The sequence below is a fragment of the Neofelis nebulosa genome, chromosome 12, assembly GCF_028018385.1.
Source record: "Neofelis nebulosa isolate mNeoNeb1 chromosome 12, mNeoNeb1.pri, whole genome shotgun sequence".
In the NCBI taxonomy this organism is placed as follows: domain Eukaryota; kingdom Metazoa; phylum Chordata; class Mammalia; order Carnivora; family Felidae; genus Neofelis; species Neofelis nebulosa.
The window spans coordinates 5,826,787-5,850,913 of record NC_080793.1 but is presented as its reverse complement, the minus strand read 5'-3'; the positions used below and the strand labels follow the sequence as shown (position 1 = coordinate 5,850,913).

The window sequence follows — 24,127 nt, the reverse complement described above, 5'->3', positions numbered from 1 at the left end:
TTGATTCTCTTCCAAGGTGAAAAGCTCCGGGTTCTGGGCTACAACCACAATGGGGAATGGTGTGAGGCCCAGACCAAAAATGGCCAAGGGTGGGTCCCGAGCAACTACATCACGCCGGTCAACAGTCTGGAGAAACATTCCTGGTACCACGGGCCCGTGTCCCGCAACGCCGCCGAGTACCTGCTGAGCAGCGGGATCAACGGCAGCTTCTTGGTGCGGGAGAGCGAGAGCAGCCCCGGCCAGAGGTCCATCTCGCTGAGATACGAAGGGAGGGTGTACCACTACAGGATCAACACCGCTTCCGATGGCAAGGTAGGGGACCCCAGACGGGGGAGCTGACCGGCTGGGGGTGGGGCGTGGGGATGGGCGGCTAGCCTTTGGCCAGGACGACCCAGAGCTCCTGCCACTGGGGTCGAGAAGTTAGCGCGGCAAAGCTCAACCGGGAAGATGCTCGAAGACGGCCTCTTCAAGGGACCGCAGGCGTCGTTCCAGTAGCCTGTGAAAGCCCTTCTGTCGAGGACTGATCACGTGATGTGATAAGTCCATGGGCCCGCCGGGGCGGCCCTGTGCCTGTCCTGCTGGGGTTTTGTGGTTTGCTGTTTCATAAGACGGGGAATTACCTGTTGGTTCTTGGACGCACTTCTTGTAAGATAGTAAGTCTCTTCCTTTTTAAAAAATCTATCGTGGTAGCAGTTCATCTCCAGTGGGTGAAGTTGCAGTAAATAGATAGGTACTTTTAGGGTAAAAGGCCCCTTAAGAGCACTTCCCCCAAATGAGTACATGACATTCTTCCTACAGATAAGATCACGTGTGTATGTGTCTACATGCGGATACATACATACACACACACAGGTTTTAAACAAAAATGAGATCGCATCATCATATCAAGAGATTTCCAAACCCAGATTGTAGTTTTTGGGTTTTTTGTTTGTTTTTTAATGTTCGTTTTTGAGGGAGAGACTATGCCAGCAGGAGAGGGGCAGAGAGAGAGGGAGACACAGAAGCCCAAGCAGGCTCCAGGCTCTGAGCTCTCAGCACAGAGCCCCATGTGGGGCTCAAGCTTGTGAACTGTGAGATCATGACCTGAGCCGAAGTCAGGCGCTTAACCGACTGAGCCACCCAGGCGCCTCTGTTTTTAAGTTTATCTATTTTGAGAGAGACAGAGACAGTAGGGGAGGGGCAGAGAGGGAGAAAGAGAATCACCAGCGGGCTCCGTGCTGCCAGTGCAGAGCCTGACACGGGACTCGAACCCATGAACTGTGAGATCGTGTGACCTGCGCCGAAACCAAGAGTCGGACACCTAACTGACTGAGCCACCTGGGCACCCCCTCACTTGTAGTTTTGTAAGAGTTGATATATGTGGTTTTGTGATCTTTATATGAACACTACTTAAGAGTCCATGAAGGGATGGGGGGGATTAACATTTTCTGGGGTCCTGCTGTTGGCCGCTGCATTTTTCAGTCTCATTTAAACTTCACCTCAGGGGGCGCCTGGGTGGCTCAGTTGGTTGAGCATGCGACGTTGGCTCAGGTCGTGATCTCCCAGTTTGTGGGTTCGAGCCCCACGTCAGGCTCTGTGTTGACAGCTCACAGCCTGGAGCCTGCTTCGGATTCTGTCTCGTTCTCTCTCTGCCCCTCCTCTGCTCATCTCTTGTCTCTCAAAAATAAATAAATGCAAAAAAAATAAAAAATAAAAAATAAACTTCACCTCAGCCCTCGGGGCAGAGGTTGCTGTGGACTACGGCATTTTTGCATTAAGGAGATGGGAACTTAAGAGGGAGAACATGTCTTGCCCGGAATCCCATCCTACGTGATCGATGGAACCAGGCTCGGGCCCTGCTATAGACCCTGCTACACTCTGCCAGTGTCGAGGGCGGAGATAGCAGATTATCAGGCTGGGTCTAGATGCTGGATGTGTTTTTTAAATGACGTAATGTGTGCACATGTTTTAAAAAAAAAAAAAAAAGAACATGGGGCGCCTGGGTGGCTCGGTCGGTTAAGCGTCCGACTTCGGCTCAGGTCACGATCTCACGGTCCGGGAGTTCGAGCCCCGCGTCGGGCTCTGTGCTGACCGCTCAGAGCCTGGAGCCTGTTTCGGATTCTGTGTCTCCCTCTCTCTCTGCCCCTCCCCTGTTCATGCTCTGTCTCTGTCTCAAAAATAAATAAACATTAAAAAAAAAATTAAAAAAAAAAGAACAAAATGAATTAGAGTGGGAAATAATTCCGTCTCCTAATTCCCCTGCCCAGAGGCCCCTCCCACCCCCCACGCCCCCCCCCACCCCCCACCCCCCGTGACCAGTTTCTTTCAGAGTTCCCCAGTACAGGTTTACGTTTATATTTTTTTAAAAGGCACAAATGATGCAAACTCCTCACTGGTCTGCATCTTGCTTTTCCCACCTAGTAATATTTTTTGAAGATTGCTTTCCTGCAGCGCATTTAGAGCCATCTCATTCTTATTAATGAATGCCTCGTGCGGATGGACCATCATTCACTGAAGCAGTCCCCTGGGGGTTGAGTTTTAGGTGGTTTCCAATCTTTGGCTGTTGTAAATAACACGAGGTGGCTTTCACACCTTTAAAAAAAAAAATAATGTTGGCACACTGTGTGAACACATTTACAGTAGCACCCAGCCCTCACTGGTAACAGAAGATTCTTGAAACCCTACTTACCCTCGCTAGAGGTGATGCACTCCTGGTATTTTGTATTCCATTCAGTTCGGTTTCATTTTCTTTAAAAGTTCTGGCCAGAATCCCCTCAATTTATTTCATAGACCCCCTAGTGGGTCACATCCTGCGGTTTGAACATGTCGCACATACTTTGTTTTGGGTCTAAGTGTATGCGAAGTAAGTTGCTGGAACTGATTGAAGGTTCTGTGCATTCAGTACTCGCGTAGATGTTGGGGCGCCTGGGTGGCTCAGTCGGTTGAGTGTCCGACTTCGGCTCGGGTCATGATCTCGCGGTTGACGAGTTTGAGCCCCGCGTCGGGCTCTGTGCTGACAGCTCGGAGCCCGGAGCCTGCTTCAGATTCTGTCTCTCTCTCTCTCTCTCTCTCTCTCTCTCTCTCTCTCTGCCTCTACCCCACTTACAATCTGTCTCTGTCTCAAAAATAAATGAACATTTAAAAAAAAAAATTTATGTGGGTGTTGTCAGATTACCTCCCGTAGAAATTGGACAGATGTGTTTCCTCCCCTTGCTTCTGGTGAGACCTGCGGCCTCTATGAGAAATGTAGGAGGGTTTGTGTCCCTCCGCCTCATCAACACTGTGTTTAGCAGGCTCGTGGAAACCTCTGTCCCGGATGGGCCACGACGGTCTCTCGTAACGTGTAACGTACGCGCATCGTGTTTTGAGGGATCCCTGTACCATTTACTAAATTTATCTTTTCCTGCATGTTTGAAATATACCAGATTAGCTTATGCATTTTGGGTCTGTCGATCTGCTCTCTGTTCTCTTCCCATACCAGAATTAAAGTATGTATCAGTGTGGGGTAGGGCTGGGCCCCTCCTCCTAACCCTCTTAGCATTTTTATGGCTCTCCTCACCCAAAACGAATGCATGTGTATTTCTCTTTTTCACATTCTTCTCTGTTGTCTTTCGCGCACATCCCAAAGTCTTCTGGCCAAAGTCCTTACTGCTGCTACCTGGTGCTTTTCGTGACGGCAGAGGTTTGTACAGGAGCACAGGGGCTTGCCGATGCGTGACCACAGACCCGCCCTGTCACCTTGTGTTTTGGGGCCTCGTCCTACCCCGGATGTGGAGCTGGGTCCTTCCATTCTGCAAGGGTGCATTCCAGGGTGGCGGGCCCTGTGAAACCGTGCCTTCAGGCCACAAGGGTTCCTCTGTAGTGAATTAGAAGAGCAGATCACCCCGCCCGTGAGGGAGGTGATCTCCCGGAGCTGACAGCTTGCTCCCCATCGGTGCTGTTTATCCAGCGGTAATCAGTTGAGGTCTGTGCTGCTCGGGGCCCCGGTTTCTCCTCCCTGGAGTTGTTTAATCAGGCATCCTAGGAACAGATTCGGGCAGGCATGATCTAGTTTGACGACTCATGAGCCGCTGGTTGGTCCAAAATACTGTTCAGAGGGAGAGAGTAAGGCCTGCGTGTGGGATACATGATTTAGGGAATTTGAGAGGCGTCCGATGAGGATGCCAACCCGTCGGCCGAAAAGCCGGCCAGGGGTGTGCCAGGGGCTCCTTTCATTCCGGGTTGGAGCACAGGGAACTCATTCGACCGGGCGGTGTCCGTCACTGGGCCCCTCACCCGGGCGTGCTGGGCCTCCTGCCGTCTTCCCTCCCTGGCAGAGACCCCTCCCTTCAGCTGTCCGAGCACCTGGAGACGGCTCAGCCCCCGGGGTTATCGGGCCGGCCATCTGCGGAGGCGCCTCTCTGTGAGGCCTGCACTTGAGGGGCTGTGTGGGGTGGGATCATGTTCCTGGAATGAGGGGAACAGCGTCAGAGGTAGTGGGGGCGGTATCACAGCCACGCATGAGACCGTGTGGCTCGGCCCTGAAAAAAAAAGAACTCACATAGCAGAGCCTTGATGCAATCCTTTTTGGATTTCTGAGGGGAAAATTTAAGGTCGGTAGGAGGGACGGGCCGGGGTTGCATAAGTTTAATTCTTATTTTCAAACAGCTAATCTTCACACAACGACTGAATATGGCAGACTCTTCTCCAAGGCCCCAAAGGATTTCTTTGGTGCCTCCGCCCTCTTGGCTCTGGACTGCTGCTGTTGTCATGTTCCTAAGCCTCGACAGCAGTTGTGGCCGGCCAGTCGGCCCCGGGGCTCGGGGAGCTTCGAGCTGGACTCTTGCACGGGCCGCACCACACCGAGCCATCGCCGCTCCTAGGACTCTTGACAGTCTGGAGACCCCCACGTACCCTGGGGTCAGAGTGTCGCGCTCTGTGCTTTCTCCGAGCTCCCTGCCAGCTCAGTGGAGTCAAAGGCGCATTCCTCTCCGCCAGCCCCCTGCCTGGATCATTTTTAGTTCTGGCTATTTGTGTCTGCACTTTATTTACTTCTGTGGGATGCCACTGTCAGGTTCCACAGTTCCTTGTAGCCCTTGATAGAGTCTGCCCTTTTCTTCAAAGAAGTTCCCAGGTGACGCTTATTGTCACGGTCTGCCGAAGCGACAGGTTCAGGTTGACAGGAATGGAATTTGGGCTTAAGCTTTAGCAGAGGTGGCAGGACGGGCCAACCGCGCAACCTCTTGAGTTTTTAAGATTTACCCACCCTGGCGGTGGCTTGGCAGGTGCAGGCATTCCGGGGAAAAGCCTGCTAACACGTGGCTGACTTGCCCCTCGTCCGGGGGACTCGGAGCATTATTAAGTCCTGCTTAATTAGTAAGTCTTGCCTTCCTGCTGGACTCTGGAAGCTCTCAGGCCAGGCTGCCTGTAACCTGTAACCAGTACCTCCCGGGTGGGACTCCGGGGTCTGAGGCCCCTAAAGGGGGCACAGGACTAAGCGCTGATAAGCCTGGCCGTGTGGCTCTCAGGAGGAAAAGCTGTTTCTGGTGAGCTGATTTGACAGGTCCTATCTTTGGGGTTCCTGTGCGATCAGGAAGAGGCCCAGTCTCGGCTGAGCAGCCAGTGTTTATGTGATCAGGTGCGCAGGATAATGACATGCCATTCGTGATGCTAATTTCACTTTCTTCTCTGAACGTCTTGATGCTAATTTCACTTTCTTTGATTGGGCCATGAATTCCTGATGCAGACCACCCAGCTCACTAGCAGAATGCGCGGAACTTAGAACTAACCAGAAGGAAGCCTCCAGACTTGACTGTTAGAAGATGGTCGTGCACTGCGCTGGAAAGGGAGAGTAGTTTTAATATTTAATAAGCGTCGGTATGTAAATTTTATGCTGACAGATGAACTCTAAGTCACAGGGTCTGTACATTTAATTACAGAAAAGGATAAAGTGGGCGTGAGCAGCGAAACCTCCCGAAACTCTGAAATCTCTAGCAGGAAGAGCCTGTGAGGGAATCAAAGGGGACCAAGCACGAATTCTGCATAAACGAGGGCTTGGGGAGCCATTAGCATTCTGGGTGGTTGAGGGAACGCGATCCTCAGGTTGGAGAGCACTCCTTGCAAGCTGCCAGGGAGAAGGGGAGAAGTAGGTAATGAGCCTTGCTCCCAGGTGACCTGCGCCCCCCCCCCCCCCCCCCCCCCGTCCTGGGGAACCCAGCAGGTGGACAGGCTCGTACTGTGCCAGTGCTGGGGGGGGCGGGGGGGAGGGCTTGGATTCCAGGGAGCACTTCTTCCCTCTTGTCTACACTCCACGGTAGCGAAAACAGCTGCCCCGAAACAGGACGGCTTGGAACACTTGGCACCTGCAGTGAGGTAGTTGGACAACTGACAGATGTTTCCAGAGAGGGGTGGGATTAGGGGCTGTCCCCACATCCACTCGGCCCTGCCCACTGACAGGTATGCCAAGGACGTCACCGTGTGGACGTTCGACTCGGGGCAAGCTTCCAGGCTGGCAGTGCCTGTGCTCCCTGCCTCCTCCCAACACCTTCGTGCGCCCTGAGCACAACTCCTCACGTGTCCCTAGAGCCGTTCACTCAGAGTCAGGTTCTCGGTGGGGCCTCCTGGTGGGCCTTCTCCTCACCCTGAAAGGTCCTGCCATTGGGGGGCACCGTCTTGCAGAGGGACGAGTCCCCCAGAGCTAGAGGCTCTTTCTCGACAGTTCTTGGGTTGCTCAAGAATTTTGTTTCGCTAGGATTGCAACCAAAAGAGTGTAAATTACAAACCCCTAAGTCAGAGTTGGCCACTGGCTCGCCTGAGTTTTAAAACTCTGTCATCTCCCCAAGCGACAAAGAATCCTATTTACCCTCTTGAGGGTTGCAAATGGCATCGACTCATGCATTCGTTAATATTTTCTTCTTTGAAAATACTTTAATTCTTTCCTATTACAAACTTACAGAAAGTGGTGGGGAGCCTCCCATAACCGACAGCCAAGGCCTTGGGCTGCTGTGTGCTTCAGGCTTTTTCTTCCGTTTTCTGTTTCCACCCCACCCCCCTCTTCTGTTTTTAGGTAATTAAGATACTACAGCTATAGGTGACTCCTGTTCCCTTTTCTTCTTCCTGCCCCAGGCATCACCGCTCTTTCAAACCCGCGTTCCTCCTCTGTCTCTGTAGTCAGGGCAAGTCTTACGAACACCTAGTCATGATTTTTAGTGTCCTTTTCCCCTTCCCACACTCGCTGGCTGCCCTTCATGAGCTGGTAGGTTCACTGATCCCTTGTCTGCCTGGAGCCCAGATGTCCTGTGTGGATTACAACGTGGAATTGTTTAATGTGGAAGCACTCCCTCACCGCCTCCCTGAAACGAACAAAAAAAAAAAGAAGAAGAAGAAGAAGAAAGATAGCTGTCACCATCACTACTTGCTGTCTGTCAGCTGCTCTTTTCCCTTCCTTTCCTGTGTGTTCAGACGAGAACCACACGTGGACGGGTTGTGTGCACTGGTGTCTATAATCTTTCTCCTCCCTTCCCCACGGCGGAGGAGGCTGTGTGGCCCTTGTGCACCCCCGATCCATTCCTGGCATGAGCTGACCAGGGGCGCCCATGGTGGCATCCAGCTGGGGTTTGCAAGCCTTGGCCTCTGGTGCTCCTTAGCCCAGATCGAGGGAGTGAGAATGAGAAAGAGATTTTTGTTTTGTTTAGTGATTTCCATCTCGGGTCACCGTTTAGATCTGGGCAATTATATAACTATAAGTAATAATTCTAGGTTTCAGGTAATAAGCGTAACTTTAAACAATTACTTTCTTGGGGCACCTGGGTGGCTCAGTCGGTTAAGCATCCAACTTCGGCCTAGGTCATGATCTCACAGTTCATGGGTTCGAGCCCCACATCTGGCTCCGTGCTGACAGCTCAGAGCCTGGACCCTGCTTCGGATTCTGTGTCTGCCTCTCTCTGTCTCTCTCTCTCTGCCCTTCTCCCGCTCAGGTTTTGTCTCTCAAAAATAAATAAACGTTAAAAAAAAAACTAAAAACAAAAAAAAAAACCTTTCTTTTTTAGTCTGCAAATAATAAGTTCTGCTCTTCGTTAATGTAATCAACAGGCATATATTTAGTGCCTATCATGTGCTCATTTCTTGTTCTCCACACTGGGGATCCAGGATAAAAACAGACCACTTAGGGCTTTGCTCTCAAGAAGCTGACATTCTAGAAGGTGTTGACAGACAGGAAGTAATCCAGCAGATAAACAGGGACCGATCAGCCAGCGGTAAGTATAATGCAGAGAAGGAAGGAAGGTGATTTGATGACTAGTGCTGGGTGATGACTAGGTCCAGTGGCACAGTGACAATGACATTTACCCTGGGCTCGGAATGGTAAGGGAGACCCAGGCGTATGATGATTAAGTGGCCGAAGGATTTTAGGCAGAGGGAGCAGAAGGTGCAAAGGCCCTGAGGTATTTTATTGTATCTTTCTGCTTCAGCAAGTAAATTACAGCAAGTGTCGAGGAGCACAGTCTAAGTGATTTTCTGTACACTCACTTAGGCTCAGCAGAGGTGTCTGGGTGTGTGTGTGCCCGTGGGCTGAAGGCTGTGCTGTCTCTGTTTCCCTCAGCTCTACGTCTCCTCAGAGAGCCGCTTCAACACTTTGGCGGAGTTGGTTCATCATCACTCGACTGTGGCGGACGGGCTCATCACCACTCTCCATTACCCAGCCCCCAAGCGCAACAAGCCCACCGTCTACGGCGTGTCCCCCAACTACGACAAGTGGGAGATGGAACGCACGGACATCACCATGAAGCACAAGCTGGGAGGCGGCCAGTACGGAGAGGTGTACGAGGGCGTGTGGAAGAAATACAGCCTGACGGTGGCCGTGAAGACCTTGAAGGTAGGTCTGGGGCTGCCGCCGCGGCTCGCGGCTGAACATGGTTCGTTGCTGCCGGTGGGCAGCCCAGGAAGGGCCTCTGCAGGCCTCGGCCGACCTCTTCCGACGGGTTCAGTCCCCCTCCCAGACTCCGTGCCTCCACGTAGGGCGAGTGCTGAGACACGCTGTGGTTTTTGGTGTAAAAAGATTAGTCATTCGGAGAAGTTTTTTCATTCCATGGCAAGAATCTTTTAAAGCCGTGGGTTTCCGTCCTGTCCGTGTGGCCTTTGAATCACTTCCTATTGAGAAGCAGGAGAAGGAGGGGAAAAGCTGTGAGTTTTGAAAGAAGGGGATTTAACCAAAATGCGTTGGACTCTCCAGTGGATGTTTGTTGGCAGATCTGAAAGGCAAGCGCGTTGGGCGTTCCTGGCAGGTTCCATCCAGTTCTGTGTAGTGTGAGTCCCGACTGCTGGAAATGGGACCGGACAAAGGCATGAAGGGAACGTCAGGGCTTCTAACTCGGGTTCCGTGCCATCGATCTCTCATCTCTCGTCCGCACTAACGCATGGTGTTCGTAGTTTCTGGGCGGGGTTTGAAGTTCTTTGAAACCTTGAGGCCAAGCAGCGGGTTTCATCTGGGGCCCTCGGCCTTCAGGATGTGATCTGAGCTTTTTACCTGTGGCCAGAGCGTCCCCTAGCGTTGACCTGTGCCATTTGCACTTGCTGTAAGCGAACCGATCACCCTGACAACCACGCGGAGGCTGAGGGGAGGCCCTCCTGTAGCCGTTGGACAAGAAGAAGGGAAACATCCACCCGGCTGGAGGAAGGGACCCCGGCGCGCACACGCTTCTCAGGAGCCCGTCGGGCACGTGCTTGGAGACCCGGGCAGCCAGATCGCTTGCCTTTCAGGGACTCTGTTACTTACCTGCTGCCTGTACTCAGAGGTGCAGCAAAGTGGAAATTATAGTTTCTGGCTCGTGTAAAGTGATGCTTCAGAGAAAGACTCGCAGTCTGCAGTTCTAGAAAACAAGGGTGGCTCCTGGCGCTCATATTGCACGTACCCTGTTAGATCAGCCCTTGGAGCAGGACTGACGCTTGTGTGTTTTGGGGGGGGGGGGGCGGGTAGCGTGGTTTGGGGTCACTTGAGGACTCCTGGATACTTTCCAGACATGATTTTTTAAAAACTCAATAAACACTTAGCGAGACCCTCGTTTCTGCTTGCCAGACCCTGGGCTTAGCCCTAGGGTTGTGAGAATAGAGTTCTGCACCTCAGGCCAGCCTAAGGTGGGTAGAACAGCGCAGTTAGGAGGAGAGACCGACAATGACAGAACCTGCAGTGTGGGGTGACCGGGGCCCGAGGCAGGAGCGAGGCGCCCTCACACCGCACAGGAACGAGGGGGGGGGGCGGGACTGGTGAGCTCCCCGTGGTGGGGAGAAAGTGCAGGGTGGGTTGGTGCCAGAGTAGAGGAGCGGAGGCCTGGACAGAGGCGGAGGGCATAGAGCCCACGGTAAGTCACGGAGGCTCCGGAGCCGGGGACATTCTCCTGGCGGCAGTGGGGCGCAGTGAAGGGTCTGATCCGCAGGAATAAGGTGATTGGATATGCGCTGCACCGGCCGCTGCCCCGTCCCCCCACCCCCAGACCAGGCAAGTCCAGGGAGAGGCGTGTGCTTGTGCTCAGTGTCCCGATCTGGCGCAGGGCTGAACACCAGGCCGGCCTCCGGGCCTTGACCAGCTTGAGAAACTGTTAAAGGCCCGGGCATCACCCACACGCTCGCCAGTATTTGCACACGTGAAACAAAGAGGAACAAAAGCACAGAATTCCTGGTTTCCACCCAGCAAGGCTTGTTTGAAAACGTTAGAAAGAGGGAGAGTTTGCACTACTCGAAGCGTGGGGAGGACACAGTCCAGCAGCTGACGCTGTGACATTGGTTCCTGAGCTGCCGCCAGGGAGTCAGGGCAGGGGCGTCTCCCGGAGGGACTTGTCTGGCAGTGGTGGCTTTCTTGTACCCGCAAATCAGACTTATCGGGAAGTTGGGTGCCTTTTAGAGTCTATTTCTCTAATGATACACTACTAAACTTTTTTTTTTTTTTTTATACTTTTTACGGTTTTCCCCAAGAGCCTTATTAACTTACGGTCCTACAGCTGGTAAAAAAGTACAGAATCCAGTTGTGTGGATTCCTTGGAGTCGTCACCCCAGGTGATAGCTAATTAGGGAAAAGGGAAGGCGTCAGATTCTAGAGATGTGTCAACCCGAAATACAGTACTGGGCAAGTGCGAAGTAAATTATCCCTTCTTCCTCCTCCTCGGCATAAGGCACATCTCTACAATAGGGTTCCCGCTTGTCCAGTAAGATTGATAGCACTATTTGGGGCATTTATCGCCCCTGGAGAGGTTGAGAACCTTGAGTGGGTTCTAAATGACAGTTATGGTTACTGTTCATTGAGCTCTTACTATGGGCCTGCAGTCTGAGTGCCCCGCTCCGTGTGTAGCATCTCACTTAATCCTCACGGGCACCTTGGAAGGGCCCGCCTGTCACTGCCATTTCAGGCTTGAGGAACGTGCAGTGCGGGCGGGCCAGGCAACTGGCCTGGTGTTACCCGCTGGGGAGCCGCAGACCCGGGGTTCCGGCCCAGACATCCTGCTCCAAAGCCCAGCTCCTTTCTTCTCCTCCTTTCCTTAATCGTCATTCCAGTTCTCACCCCTCGCACACCATGCAAAATACGTCAGCCACAGTCATGCGTCTTAGACATCTCCCATCCCCATCCCCTCCCCCCATTCACTTCCCCTCGGGTGGCCTCTAGATCTCCCTTGCTCTTCAGGAGCACGCTTTGGAAAGCCCTGGCAGCTCTTTGCACCAGACCCCAGCCGGGCACCTGAGTCTCAATCTGCTCTCCACCATCCCCTGGTCCGTCCCATCCTGCCTGTTTTGTGTCGCTGGCCCCTCAGAGGGCAGAGGCAGACCCTCTTGAAGCAGCAAGGGGTGGCAAGACCCTGCTTTAACCCGGACTCTGTGTTGATCCGCCAGGCAGCGAGCGTTGGGTCCTGTACCTTCAGGGCCCGAGACCAGAAAACGGGAGACAGGAGGTTGCTAGGCTGACCCCTATGGGCGGGAAACTGGAATTACAGCAAAGGCCACCGACTGGACCTGCTAGTTTGAATTTTGACATTATTCACCAGGTCCTAGGCTTAACTTTACCTGCGTGTGATCAATGCTAAAGGTGGGATGTGCCTGAGAGAAACAACCGTCCGGTACAGGGAAGTCCCACGTTTCAAATGAGCTGTATTCCAGAAGTTTGTTTATGAGCCCCCCTTTTCTTCCTGTGAAGCCGTTCTGAAAGTCCTAGAATCGGGGAAAGACTGCTCTCGATCTAATGTGGCATTAGGATTGGCTCCTAAGCTCCTGACAGACTTACCGTTAAAAAAGTGGAAGATGACGTTGATGAAAAATGTTAAGGCTTAAATTCTTTACCTGTTTTTTGAATAGGTAAAGTATGCACACAGTATCCTCCCCCCTGGATTTTTGTGCCCTTCCGGAAGTAGTCCACGTGTGGGTGTCCCTTCTAACCGTAGGGCAGCATGCTGTGGACACTGCCCTGCACCTCCTAGTGTCCACCCCACGTAGCTCGGCACCCGTTCCACATCGGTATACGCACGGGGGTCTTGCTTTCGCGTGGATGTCTTCCAGCGTCTAGCAGCCTTCAGCGGGCATTTGTGTCCTTTCCGGTACTTTGCTGTTACAGACCGTGCCCCAGGGGTTCTCCCCGTTGGCCGTGAGGAGACTGTCCCGGTGCCAGTTTGCACGCGGCCAGCCGTGCTGAGAGAGTGCCTCCGTTGCCCTGCTCCGCCAGCCTGTTTTGGTTGGGGTTTTGTTTGTGGTGTTTTCCCCCAGGCAGTTGGTTCTACTAGAGAGCTGCAGAAATGAGCAGAGAAGCAAGGGCTCCAGGATGGCCCTGGACAGTCGCACGCACTGGCTCTCTGACTTCTGAGGGGGCTGGGCGTCAGGGAGAGAGGCCGCGCGACCTGGAACCCACCGTTGCGCGCTCTCGTGGCGGCTTCTGTTCTAGCCGTGGGCTGGATACACCTGCGAACCCGAGGACCCGAGTTCTGGGGGGGGGCTCGGTGTGCGGTGGTTTCCGTGGACCTGGCGGGTGAACCGCCTTCCTCGGTCTGGCTCCGAAGTTCGGCCCCATCTCTGCAACCCCGTCTCTGGCGGGTGCGGGATGCTGCTTCCCTGGGGTCATAACCTTGCTCCCCTGCCACTTGGTTGAGAACCAGGGAGCGAGGGGGAAACGGACCTCTTAGCCCCTCCCCCCGGGGACTTGGTCCCTGCTGAGACTCAGGGAGGCACCCGTGGGACACTGAGCCGCCGATGTCTCCGTTATGCCGGAGAATACCTTCACTTGGGGGCGAGGCCAGGGAGCAAAAAGGGTGAATGAAGCTGGTTAGAAAACCAGAGAAACAGAAGATGTTGGGTCCAGAGAGTGCCCATCTGTGACACGACGAGAACGGCCGGCTTCTCAGCCGTGTTCGTTACAGTAAAAGCGGGTCCTGCCGGCTGAGTGCTGCCCGCGTCTGGGCGCGGTGCTCGGGACTCTGCGCACGAGGCGGATGCTGCTGTTTTCCTGGTGTGTAGACGGGACCTTGTTCAGAGACCTCTCTTCTCTGGCGTGTGAATAACTGAGCTCTGTACGTGGTCACACAGCGGCAGGGCTCGATCCACGTAGCTCTGAAGCCATCCTTCTAACCACCCCTGTACTGGCCAGGCCTTCGTGTGCATCTGGGTCAGGCCAGTCGGTCCCCGTGAGGAGGGCCGGCTGACCCACCTGACTTCCAACGGACAGGGCTGAAACTCCGCGTTCACTCAGTGGCGCTTTCACCCTAATTATCTGTGTTAATTTTACTCCGTACGTGGGAGATGTCTCTTTGAGAAGATGACGGAGGCGCGTGGGTGGCCCAGTCGGTTGAGCATCCGGGTTCGGCTCAGGTCACGATCTCGCGGTTTGTGAGTTCGAGCCCCGCGTCGGGCTCTGGGCTGACAGCCTGGGGCCTGCTTCGGGTTCTGTGTCCCCCTCTGTCTCTCTGCCCCTCCCCTGCTCGCGCTCCGTCTCTCTCTGTCTTTCAAAAATGAATAAGCGTTAAAAAAAAAAAAAAAAGAAAGAGTTTAAATGAAAGGAAAGGAGCATACCAGGATAGTTTCCCGGTTAACACAGCTACTAGAAGGGAATGCTGCTGGTACTGGCAGCTGTAGGTTGAACCCGGCCGGATTCCACCAGGGGGAGACAAATTCACGCCGATTGCCCTGAAAGAAAAACACAAGGGATTATTTATACCATCCACACGTGTGTGTGAGTGTGTAGGAATGAGGGGGAAGACAAAAAGACGGGCAAAAAGAGGAGAGGGATGGCTCCGAAAGCCGTATCGTTGTTCTCACGTGTCCACGCCTCTCAAGATCTAGAACGTGGTTCTTCTAGAAAAGCGGCAGGAGCTGTCAGAGCCCACGATCTCTGTGAGATGGTTTCACTGTGCGGAGTTGGTTATTGTGGTGCTTGAAAAGAAGGAAAGCTCCACTTGCCCAGAAAGCTTCATTTGAGAGCTGCGTCGTGAACCTCCTGTTGGCCAGGCGAGGCTCTTGAGGCCCCCGGTCCCTACGTGAGCAGCATCGTCTCGGCGGATTCCAGGAGGCTTCCCAGCCCTTGACGGCAGCGCGTCACCCGGTGTTTCAGACGCGCCAACGGCATGCTCTGCGGAGCGTGTTAAGGAGCAGAGGGGACTCCCAAGAATCGAACAGCCAGCGGAGCGGTGGCAGGGATGAGTTCTTGCCCTCCGTACGGCTTGACACGGAGACTACCTACGATGTCTCGTTGACGGAGCAGCCCACGATTTTTAAAGAGCAGCCAATTGCATGTGAGTTTCAGCCTCAGAGAGCCCTAGACTAAGTGATAATGGGCTGACACGTATCCTCAGCGGTCACGCTCCGCTTGTAGACATGATTGGCCGCAGCGGGAACGTGCTGAGTAGAGGTTGACCTGTCCTCTGCAAATCTCCATGTGCAGGGGCAAGAATGGCGCGGCCACCGGGAGGCTGCAGTCGGGACCCTTTGAGTGCTCTGCCTCCTGAAGGGGCAGGCACGACCTGGAAGGTTCCACCTTGAAAATAAGCCTGACGAAGCTTTGCTCTTGGGCGAGTCTAGTTTTCCAGGCGTTCACTCCCCATCTGCCACGCGGTCTTTCTCTCCGGGCAGATGTGGACTCCGTGTTGAAACTCGGAGGGTGGTGTCCTGCCTGCCTCGTTGGCCTTCGTGGCCAGGCTCTCGCACGCACGCGGGCCACGCCATTGGCCACCCGCTGGCTTCTGGTCGCGGCAGTCAGAGGACAGTGGGTTCTTTAAGTCCTAAAGAGGTTTGCCTGATGCAGGCCACAGCAAGCCTCCCGTGTAACGGGGCCAACTGTGGTGTGCGGGGCCAGGGGCAAGGCCCCCTCGAGTTGAGCCCCCACCCAGAGCACGTGAGATGGGGGGATAGCATCACGTTTGCTCTGGGCGTTTGCTAATATTCTTTGTCTCCGCGTGGCGTTTAGATACGGTGAACTTGCTAGAATATGACATCTCTGACGATACCCGTGAATCCGTCGTCAGGGGGGCTGCTGGGGAGGATTATTGTAGAACCCGTAAATCGACCCGGTGGATAGTGCTGATTTGCTTCGTTGAGACCCCCATAGCTCTGCATTTCGGGCATCCTCTGTGGTACAGAGTGTTTTGAGGTGGTATTCTTCTTTAGGATAGTATCGTTTTGTATAGGGTCTCTTCCATTAAATTGGGTACATTTCTGATTCTTCAGGTGATATATATATATATATTTAATGTTAAGTGTTTTAGGACTCCTTGGAAACCAGCCCTTCTTTAAGGAAATAGAACTATCCTCTGCATAGCAGCCCCCAGAAGCAAGTTGCCAACATATATTTATTGTTGGGGAAAACTCTTCTTTTTTTTTTTTTTTTCCAATGTTTTTTTTATTTTTGAGAGACAGAGTGTGAGCAGGGGAGGGGCAGAGAGAGAGGGAGACCCAGAATCCGAAGCAGGCTCCAGGCCCCGAGCCGTCAGCACAGAGCCTGACGCAGGGCTCGAACCCATGAACCGTGAGATGATGACCCGAGCCGAAGTCGGACGCTCAACCGACGGAGCCACCCCGGCGCCCCATCAAAGGGGAAAATTCTTTACGCCACGGGGGGCAGTAATCGATCCAATGCAGGCATCGTGCAGGTCGGCCCTGGCGAACCGGGGTGGTTGTCGGTCGAGGCTCCAATTGGTACTAACCATTCAAGCCATACTTTCCTGCTCGAACACTTTCTTTGCTGAGACAACTTCCTCCCCTTTTCTCCCCCAGGAGGACACCATGGAGGTGGAAGAGTTCTTGAAAGAAGCCGCAGTGATGAAGGAGATCAAGCACCCCAACCTCGTGCAGTTGCTGGGTGAGTGAGCTCTGAAGAGACGGCCTCTCTCTTACGCCCCCTGGGGTGATGCGGGCGCTATGACAGAGGAGGTGAACGTGTCTGACGTGGACGTCTGTCCTCTGGCGACACTCAGCCCGTGGTGGCAAGGAGGCCGATGCGGGATGGTGTGTGCGTGGATGGAATAGGCTGTTGCTTTAAGTGGAGACCCCAAAGTCGTCCGGTGCAAATCTCAGCCGGCCTCTGAGACCAGAGGTTTCGAGAGTCCCTTCGCTGCATTTCTCCCGTGAGCAGACGTCGCCACGTGGGGGTGATGTGGGCTGTGGGGTGTGCACCTGACCTTTGCTTCTGCACTCGGTGGCGGCGTCTTCTGTTCGAGTTCAGGGGCTCGAGAGGAAGATAAGAGCGTGGCCACCTCCCTCCCACAGGAACACATCACAAGCCATGAGTGCTTGGGACCGTATTAGACGTTGGGCCCCAGACTTTGGGGCAGACACAGAACGTGTTTCGGGGGCTCTTTTCTTTCATTTTCTTTTCTGTTTTTTAATTTTTTTTTTTTTATGTTTATTTTTGAGAGAGGGGCACGGAGTGTGAGCAGGGGAGGGGCAGAGCGAGAAGGAGACACACAGCATCTGAAGCAGAGGCTCCGGGCTCCCGAGCCGTCAGCACGGAGCCCGACGCGGGGCTCGAACTCGTGAATGACGAGATCGTGACCCGAGCCGAAATCGGACGCTTAACCGACTGAACCCCCCAGGCCCCCCCCCAGGGGTCCTTTTCTGGTGCTTGTGCAGTTGGGAGCAGAGCGGCCCCCCGAAGCCCTCAATGTCTGTCTTGTTGGCAGGGGTCTGCACCCGGGAGCCCCCGTTCTATATAATCACTGAGTTCATGACCTATGGGAACCTGCTGGATTACCTGCGGGAGTGTAACCGGCAGGAGGTGAACGCTGTGGTGCTGCTGTATATGGCCACGCAGATCTCGTCAGCCATGGAGTACCTGGAGAAGAAGAACTTCATCCACAGGTAGGGGCCTGGCGGAGCAGCCCTCCTCGCAGCGCCGCGGAGCAAGCGTGGGGCCCGGGCAGCCTCCTCCACGAAGCTCCAGCCCACAGGGCGTGAGGGCTCAGCCTCTCGCCTCAGCGCCGGCGGCACGTTGGACGCTGGAACAGAGGCAGACGCCGGGTTCCTGACTTTGCCAGCTCCAGGCGCGCGTCTGGGCCCACGGGGCAGTGGATCCCCGCGGTAAGAAACACTTCCCTCGGAAGCATCTTGGACTAAGTGGAATATCCAGCGAAGCCCCTCAGAGGCGTCCGTGCTCCCCGGGGAGGCAGAGCGTTCGGTGTCACCAGGAGTGACCTCCCCCGCGGGGAGGCTGGCGTCGCGCCCACACCGCCCCTCGGGTACAGCCGGCGCGTGGCTTTTGTTTCCGAGCGGCGTGTTTTCTGCGCCCGCCCCCCCTTCCCTTTATTTCATTCTCCACTTAGCTTGCCGTCCTCCGGTCCGGGGACGCGTCCACGATTGTCAGGACGGCGTCAGTGCGGTCCTGAATTAAGCGCCTTTGCTGTTCTAAAGTCTGGAGGGCTTTGACCTTCAAGCGGGCCGCAATTATCTTGCTGTTCGCATTCTTTGCTGGTGGAAATGGCTTCCTGGCAAAGGAAGGTTCTGTCCGAGCAGGACAGAACCCGATGGGCTTTGCCGGTGACTTTTATACAAGATGTTCTCCACGCCACCGCCCTGAACTTTCCTCCCCAATTAACTCAAGCATGAGACCCGTACATGAGATTTCACAGCGAGGGACGAGAGTAGAATGTGTGAGACGTTGGCGCTTCCTTGTAAGACAGATTTCCTGTGCCGCACGAGAGCCTGATTCCGATGCGCCTGTCACTCAAAGGGCGAACCCTCTGAGGCTGCAAATTGAGATTTCTTGACTTGTGGTTCGCTTTGCATGGCTACGTCTGTCCCCCCCTTCATTTCACAGACTTAAAACGCTTTACCAAAATCCTATTAGGCACAAGTCTTCTGTATTTAATTGCTCTCTGATTGCTGACGATCAGGCGATCTTACCTTCGGCCATCGCCTAAAGGTGCTGCCTCGTCGCATTCCCCTGTTGCGTTTTGCCTTGTGATTTCATGGTTAACATCCGTGAACCAGAGATTAGACTCCCACCTCCTTGGGAGAATCCGGAGGCGAGAGGAAGCCGATTATACGGGAGAGAATTTTTAGGATACGTTCGGATACGCATCAGGAGGAAATAGGAAAGTAGGAAACACAGTTTGGGGAGGAGGAGGGGGCGGAGTGCTACGGGCTTTATTTTATTTTGTCCTCTGTCAAGTCTGGATAGGCCACATGGAGACTCCCTCCGATGGAAGTTTCTCCCAGTTGAGGACTGGCTGGTGCCTTCGTTCCCCGTGCCTGCCGTAGAGCCGTCCTAAGCCAGCAGACCCTTAGGTGATTGCAGATAGGCCGGTGTGAGTTAAAGCGCTTCACGTATTAAGTCACGACCACTCACGACAAGCCTACGAAGTAGGCACTGCCATCATCTTTGTGTTACGGGTGCGGTAACTGAGGCCCAGGGTAATGAGCTTGCTCCCGCCCACCCTCTGCTACCTCTCCCCGCGGTGGGAGCCCGGGCGGATGCTGAGGCACGGGCACAGGTTCCCGGGGGACTGGACGCGGTCGTCGGGAGGGCGCCTTCCCTCAGTGGCGGTGGATTTGCGGAGCCGGGCACGCGATAGCCACAGCTCTCACGGCTGAACTCTCTCTCTTTCTCCAGAGATCTTGCTGCCCGAAACTGCCTGGTAGGGGAGAACCACTTGGTGAAGGTGGCTGATTTCGGCCTGAGCAGGCTAATGACAGGGGATACGTACACAGCCCACGCCGGGGCCAAGTTCCCCATCAAGTGGACAGCGCCAGAAAGCCTGGCCTACAACAAGTTCTCCATCAAGTCTGACGTCTGGGGTAAGGGCTGCCGCTGCGGCTCCCGGTCGGCCCTCACCCGCAAGCGTGGGCTCCTTGTCCCGGTTTTCTTTGTCTCCTTGCCTTTCGCTGCCTCCCTCTCACTCCTTCATTTGTTTTCCTTCATTCCTTAATTCTCTTTCTTACCGTTTTTTTCCTTTCTCACCTTAGAATCTTTGCTCCCCTGTTTTCTCCAAAATGAAGTAAAAGCGGAGTTTTCTTCCAGAATAATTCAGGTTACCTTCCCCCCGCCCCCTAACTTCCCATCTCCAGCCCGAGCTTACTGCTTGGGTTTGTGGGGGCACTTAGCCCAGCCTGCAGGCACCCACGATTTTCTGTAGTTTGGTTTGGGCTTTACATAGGATATTGCCCCCTGAAGCTTCATGTGCCAGTATTTGACTTGTGTCTTTTGTTAAAGAACTTGTTACAGCAGGTAGTAAGCATACGCTGAAGAAGCATATGCTCATTGCACAATGAGCCCGAGGTACGCGTCACCCAGCTTTACCGGCCATCGCCTCATGGCGCTCCTGAACCCTGTACCCCGCCCCCTGCCCCGACCCTTACTATCTTGAAGCAGACCCCCGATAGCATTTGATTTTGTCCATAAATACTTCAGTATGAGTCTCTTAAAGGTGTCTCTTTTTTATTCTTGTAACCACATCGCCCTTCCTCCCCGAATTGATCGTCATTTTGAATATTACGATCCAGTCAGTGTTCACGTTTCCAGTTGAGTGTTCGTAGTCCCGCTGTTGTGGTCTGTTTGAGTTGAGATCCGGATACTGTCCACACAAGGTGGACGGTTGATGCCCCGTCAGTGCCCTCTGTTCTGCAGGCTCCCTCTCCGTATTTTCCTTTCGCTCGCTCGCTATTTGTGGAAGAAACCTCACGTGTCCTTGCAAGTCTCCCACGCTGTACCCCGTGCTGTGATTTAATGCGTTCCTCTGTCTTCGGTACCCCTACTAAATGGGCAGTGGGATCTGGACAGTTTGGTCACGTTCGGGTTTGACTTTTTTCTTTTAGCAGGAGCACTGGGTGCGCTGTGCCGCGCTTTGTAGCTGCACAGTGCTCGATTTGCTCTCTTTTTTGTGATTTTAGCAGTTTCTAATCCCCAGTGCCGAGATCCACTGATTTATTAGGGGTTGCCAAACGGTAATTCTCGAATGCTGTCACTCCTCGTTCCCGGCTTAGCTCAGTACGGCTGTCAGACGAAACCCTCATCTGCTGTGGGGTTACTTCAGGGTATAGTTCACAGAGGAAAGGCCGCATAGTTGTTTGTCTCCTTGCCCGGGCTTACCAGGGGTCACACAAACGAGCTAGTTTTTTAATACCCTCGAATGGTGACCAAGTACATTTTTGGGTTTTTTTGGGTTTTTTCCTTTTGTGATGATATATATGTATATATATGTATGACGTGTTTAGATGTATTTGATGTGTTTTAATCCACGGTAGTTCTTCTCCTTATTGATAAGCAGAGTGTCTCCTGTTTGGCCAGATTGCTCCCTTTTGACAAGACCCCTTGTAGTCTTTGATGGCGTCTGTGCTGTCTAGAGTGATTAAGATATTCCAGGTTCGTTCCTGCCCTGAACCTGAATCATGCATTCTCCAAGGGGTCCTTGGATCCCTTCAGTGGGATCTGGGATTTCAAGCCTACAATCTGGGCTTTCAAAGATTTTGTAAGATTTTTATGAAACGTTTAGAGTTGGAAGGGGCCCTGGAGATAATCTCACATGCCCCGAAAGGAGACGTGGCCCGTCTGAGACCCTTAGCCAGGTGATCTCAAAACTAGGAGTAGAAATGGCGTCCTGATCTCCAGCCCTAGGTTCTCTGCATCACAAATCCCAGTAAAGATGGTCACCTTACCTCAAAGACCCTGGAGAGGCCGATCAGTACAGTCTCTTCTCCCCTGCGGTGCGTTTTAGTCTGGTTCTGTCCTGGGCTGTTGGTCGTTAAAGGCCTGGTAAAATGTTGGTGTCTGGCCTGCTTCTGAGGGTGTGGTGGCTGCTGCTTTTTTTTTTTTTTTTTTTTTTTTTTTTGATGTTTATTTTTGAGAGAGACAGAGCCCAAGTGGGGGAGGGGCAGAGAGAAGAGGGGAGACACAGAATCCAAAGCTGGCTCCAGGCTCTGAGCTGTCAGCACAGAGCCCGACACGGGGCTCGAACCCACGAACCGTGAGATCATGGCCTGAGCCGAAGTCGGATCCTTAACCGACTGAGCCACCCAGGCGCCCCCTGAGGGCATAGGTGCTTATAATGTCCACTACACGGGTAACCAATTTCAAATGCAGGAGAGTTAAATTTGCCACATCTTGAACAACCTTCCTCTCTCTTTTTCCTTGCAGCATTTGGAGTACTGCTTTGGGAAATTGCTACCTACGGTATGTCACCTTACCCAGGAATTGACCTGTCCCAGGTATACGAGCTGCTAGAGAAAGACTATCGCATGGAACGCCCGGAAGGCTGCCCAGAGAAGGTCTACGAACTCATGCGAGCATGTGAGTCTTCCCCAGCTGGTGGTGAAACTTCTTTATGGGCTTTGTAAGAAATTCCCGTGCAGGAGTGTTTTCCTAAAGTAAAAAAGTATTTCCCTTCCTGTCTTTATTCACATTCTTCAGAAACAACTAATATATCAGCTGCATGCTTACTCAGATTCCGTGTCTTGATGCACGTTATTTATACATAGTATTTATGTGTGAGGCTCTTTCTGTTTTTCATGCAGAAATGGGATGGATGGTTACCAAACTTAGATTTCTTATTTAAAAATGCAAATTCCTGGGCCCTGCCTCCAAACATTCTGCTGTAATAGGCAAATACTCCCGGTGACATTCACCTGGGTTGGTTTTATTTCGTGTGTGTGTGTGTGTGTGTGTGTGTGTGTGTGTGTGTAAAACAACTCCCTCAACTTTTTTTGCACACAGCCGTAAGGCTCAGTTTCATGTCCATAGTTCAAAGATCCCGTCCTCTCTCCATCCCCTTATTTTTATACAGCTGTTTAGCTTGCCGTTAAATGATGTATTCAGCCATCTCTTCCCCTTTTGATGGACATTTCCTTGTTTTACACCTGTGTTTGGCTTTGCCATCGTGAGCAAAGCCAGGATGAACGCCCTCCTGCGTAGACGTCCGTACATCGTGCCGGTAGTTGTGGAAGTTGACCTGTTGGTCCAAAGAGCTATTTGCGTTTTAAATTCTGAAAGATTTTACCGAATTGTTTTCCAGGAAAGGTGTACCAATTTGTATTCCCACCAGAAATGTAGGAGAGTTAATTCTGTACCCTTACCAACACGAGCCTCCGTCAGTCCATCATCCTCATGTTAACCTTGTTTTAATTAGCCTTTCTGTACTGGAGAGGACTTTAGACTTTGATAACCCGGAAGTGAGGGTCAAATGGAAGCCACGTGACTCCGTGATTCTCTGCACTTGATTGAGTGGGGCCGGGGAAAAGATTTATAAATGCACTTCTTGCTGTCACAACTCTCTGGGGCTCTACAGTCCATATTCCTGCCAGTATCTAAGGTCTTTTCGCATTCTTAATGTCTGTGGCAGGACACGGTGACATTTGTCACTTGTCCCAGCACAAGATGGTTAGCAAGATGTGGGGTGCTTCTTTCATCACCAGATCTTCCTGGAGAATTACTAGCCCCACACTTGTTAGCAGGGCCTCATGCGTGGTCTGCCTGGGTCTCGTCTGTCCAGGTTGGCAGTGGAATCCCTCCGACCGGCCCTCCTTTGCTGAAATCCACCAAGCCTTTGAGACCATGTTCCAAGAGTCCAGCATATCAGATGGTAAAGTGCCCATTCCTGGGGGTGCCTGCAGTGGGGCGAGAGGTTGGGATGGAAGGGACGGCCGGGCGGGGCTCCAGCCCGGTGGAGCTCTTCACTTCCGGCTAGAAGAGCCCCAGGCCAGCAAGTTATCTGAGACCAGAAGGCCGGGCAGAGGCGTGGAGCGTGGAGATCTCTGTCTTGTGGCCACGCACCTTTCTGGAAAGTACCGAGTGCGGTTTTCTCAACATCTGCGTCTCTTTTTCTGTACCTGCGCGTGGATGACCACTCTTGCCTGAGAAACAGAGAGAACGCCAGACTGACGCCATTACTAACGGCCGCTGATTTTTGTTTTTGTTTTCGGTGGTTCTTAGAAGTGGAAAAGGAACTGGGGAAAAAAGGTGTGCGAGGGGTTGCGAGTACTTTGCTGCAGGCCCCAGAGCTGCCCACCAAGACGAGAACGTCCAGGAGAGCCGCGGAGCACAAAGACCCCACTGACGTGCCCGAGACGCCCCACTCCAAGGGCCCAGGAGAGACCGGTACGTCCCCCCACCCCCACCAGGCCCAGAGGGGTCCACGCCGTCAGGGCCAGCGTAGGCGGATGGGAAGCAGTGAGTGCGCCTGCACGGCGGGCGGGCTAACTCTAATTCCTTGTCAGTGGTCCAGCTTGAAAAGAAGAAGGTTCCCCACGGCGGCCCACCCTCCTCCTGGGAGTCATCAGGAACCATTGGCTTCGGTAGTTAGCTCAGTCAGGTAGGCACAGGTGCTGATGCAACCGATGGGGAAGACAAACCCGCCTTGTCGTGGATTATCCACGGCATTTGTGGTTGCTCTTGCAGGGCAGATACAGCAACAGCAAACATCGAACCAGGTAGAGAGCAGCTTGTGGCAAAAACGCCGGTACGAACAGCTCCCTGGGACGGACGGAGCCAAGAGACGCCCGTGGCACAGAGCCGGCGTCCGCGCCTGGTCTCTGACGCAAAATCCTGTCGGCCACCGTTCCCTAGACGAGCCAGCGAGGTGGGGGTGGTGCGGGGGTCTCAGGATGCTCGCAGGAATGCCGCTCGCAGATGGGGACCTGGTGGCCCCCGTGCGCCGTGCTCTCCTTTGAGTTAGGACATGCTTGTGGAGCGCTTGCCCCCCCGTCCCCCCCCCAAACCCCAGAAATC

At 53.5% G+C, this 24,127-nt stretch overlaps 1 protein-coding gene and 1 long non-coding RNA gene across 4 annotated transcripts in view; one reads left to right on the top strand and one right to left on the bottom strand.

Annotated features, from left to right (window-relative positions):
• The window catches only part of ABL1 (ABL proto-oncogene 1, non-receptor tyrosine kinase), a 145,371-nt gene that overhangs the window by 115,904 nt on the left and 5,340 nt on the right, over positions 1-24,127 (top strand). For both annotated transcript variants that reach the window (XM_058693800.1, XM_058693801.1), the window contains exons 3-10: positions 17-312; positions 8,558-8,830; positions 16,189-16,273; positions 17,094-17,271; positions 19,022-19,206; positions 21,542-21,694; positions 22,893-22,982; positions 23,333-23,497. In XM_058693800.1, coding sequence (XP_058549783.1) covers positions 17-312; positions 8,558-8,830; positions 16,189-16,273; positions 17,094-17,271; positions 19,022-19,206; positions 21,542-21,694; positions 22,893-22,982; positions 23,333-23,497 — 1,425 coding nt within the window. The remainder of the gene's footprint in view (positions 1-16; positions 313-8,557; positions 8,831-16,188; positions 16,274-17,093; positions 17,272-19,021; positions 19,207-21,541; positions 21,695-22,892; positions 22,983-23,332; positions 23,498-24,127) is intronic.
• LOC131491185 (uncharacterized) lies at positions 6,218-11,196 on the bottom strand. Of its 2 annotated transcripts, none has more exons than XR_009251347.1 (3): positions 10,940-11,196; positions 9,731-9,824; positions 6,218-6,320 (listed from the first exon to the last, which is right to left on the bottom strand). It is a non-coding gene; the product is annotated as an uncharacterized LOC131491185 (long non-coding RNA). The 2 variants fall into 2 exon arrangements; XR_009251348.1 differs by lacking the exon at positions 6,218-6,320 and adding an exon at positions 8,382-9,105.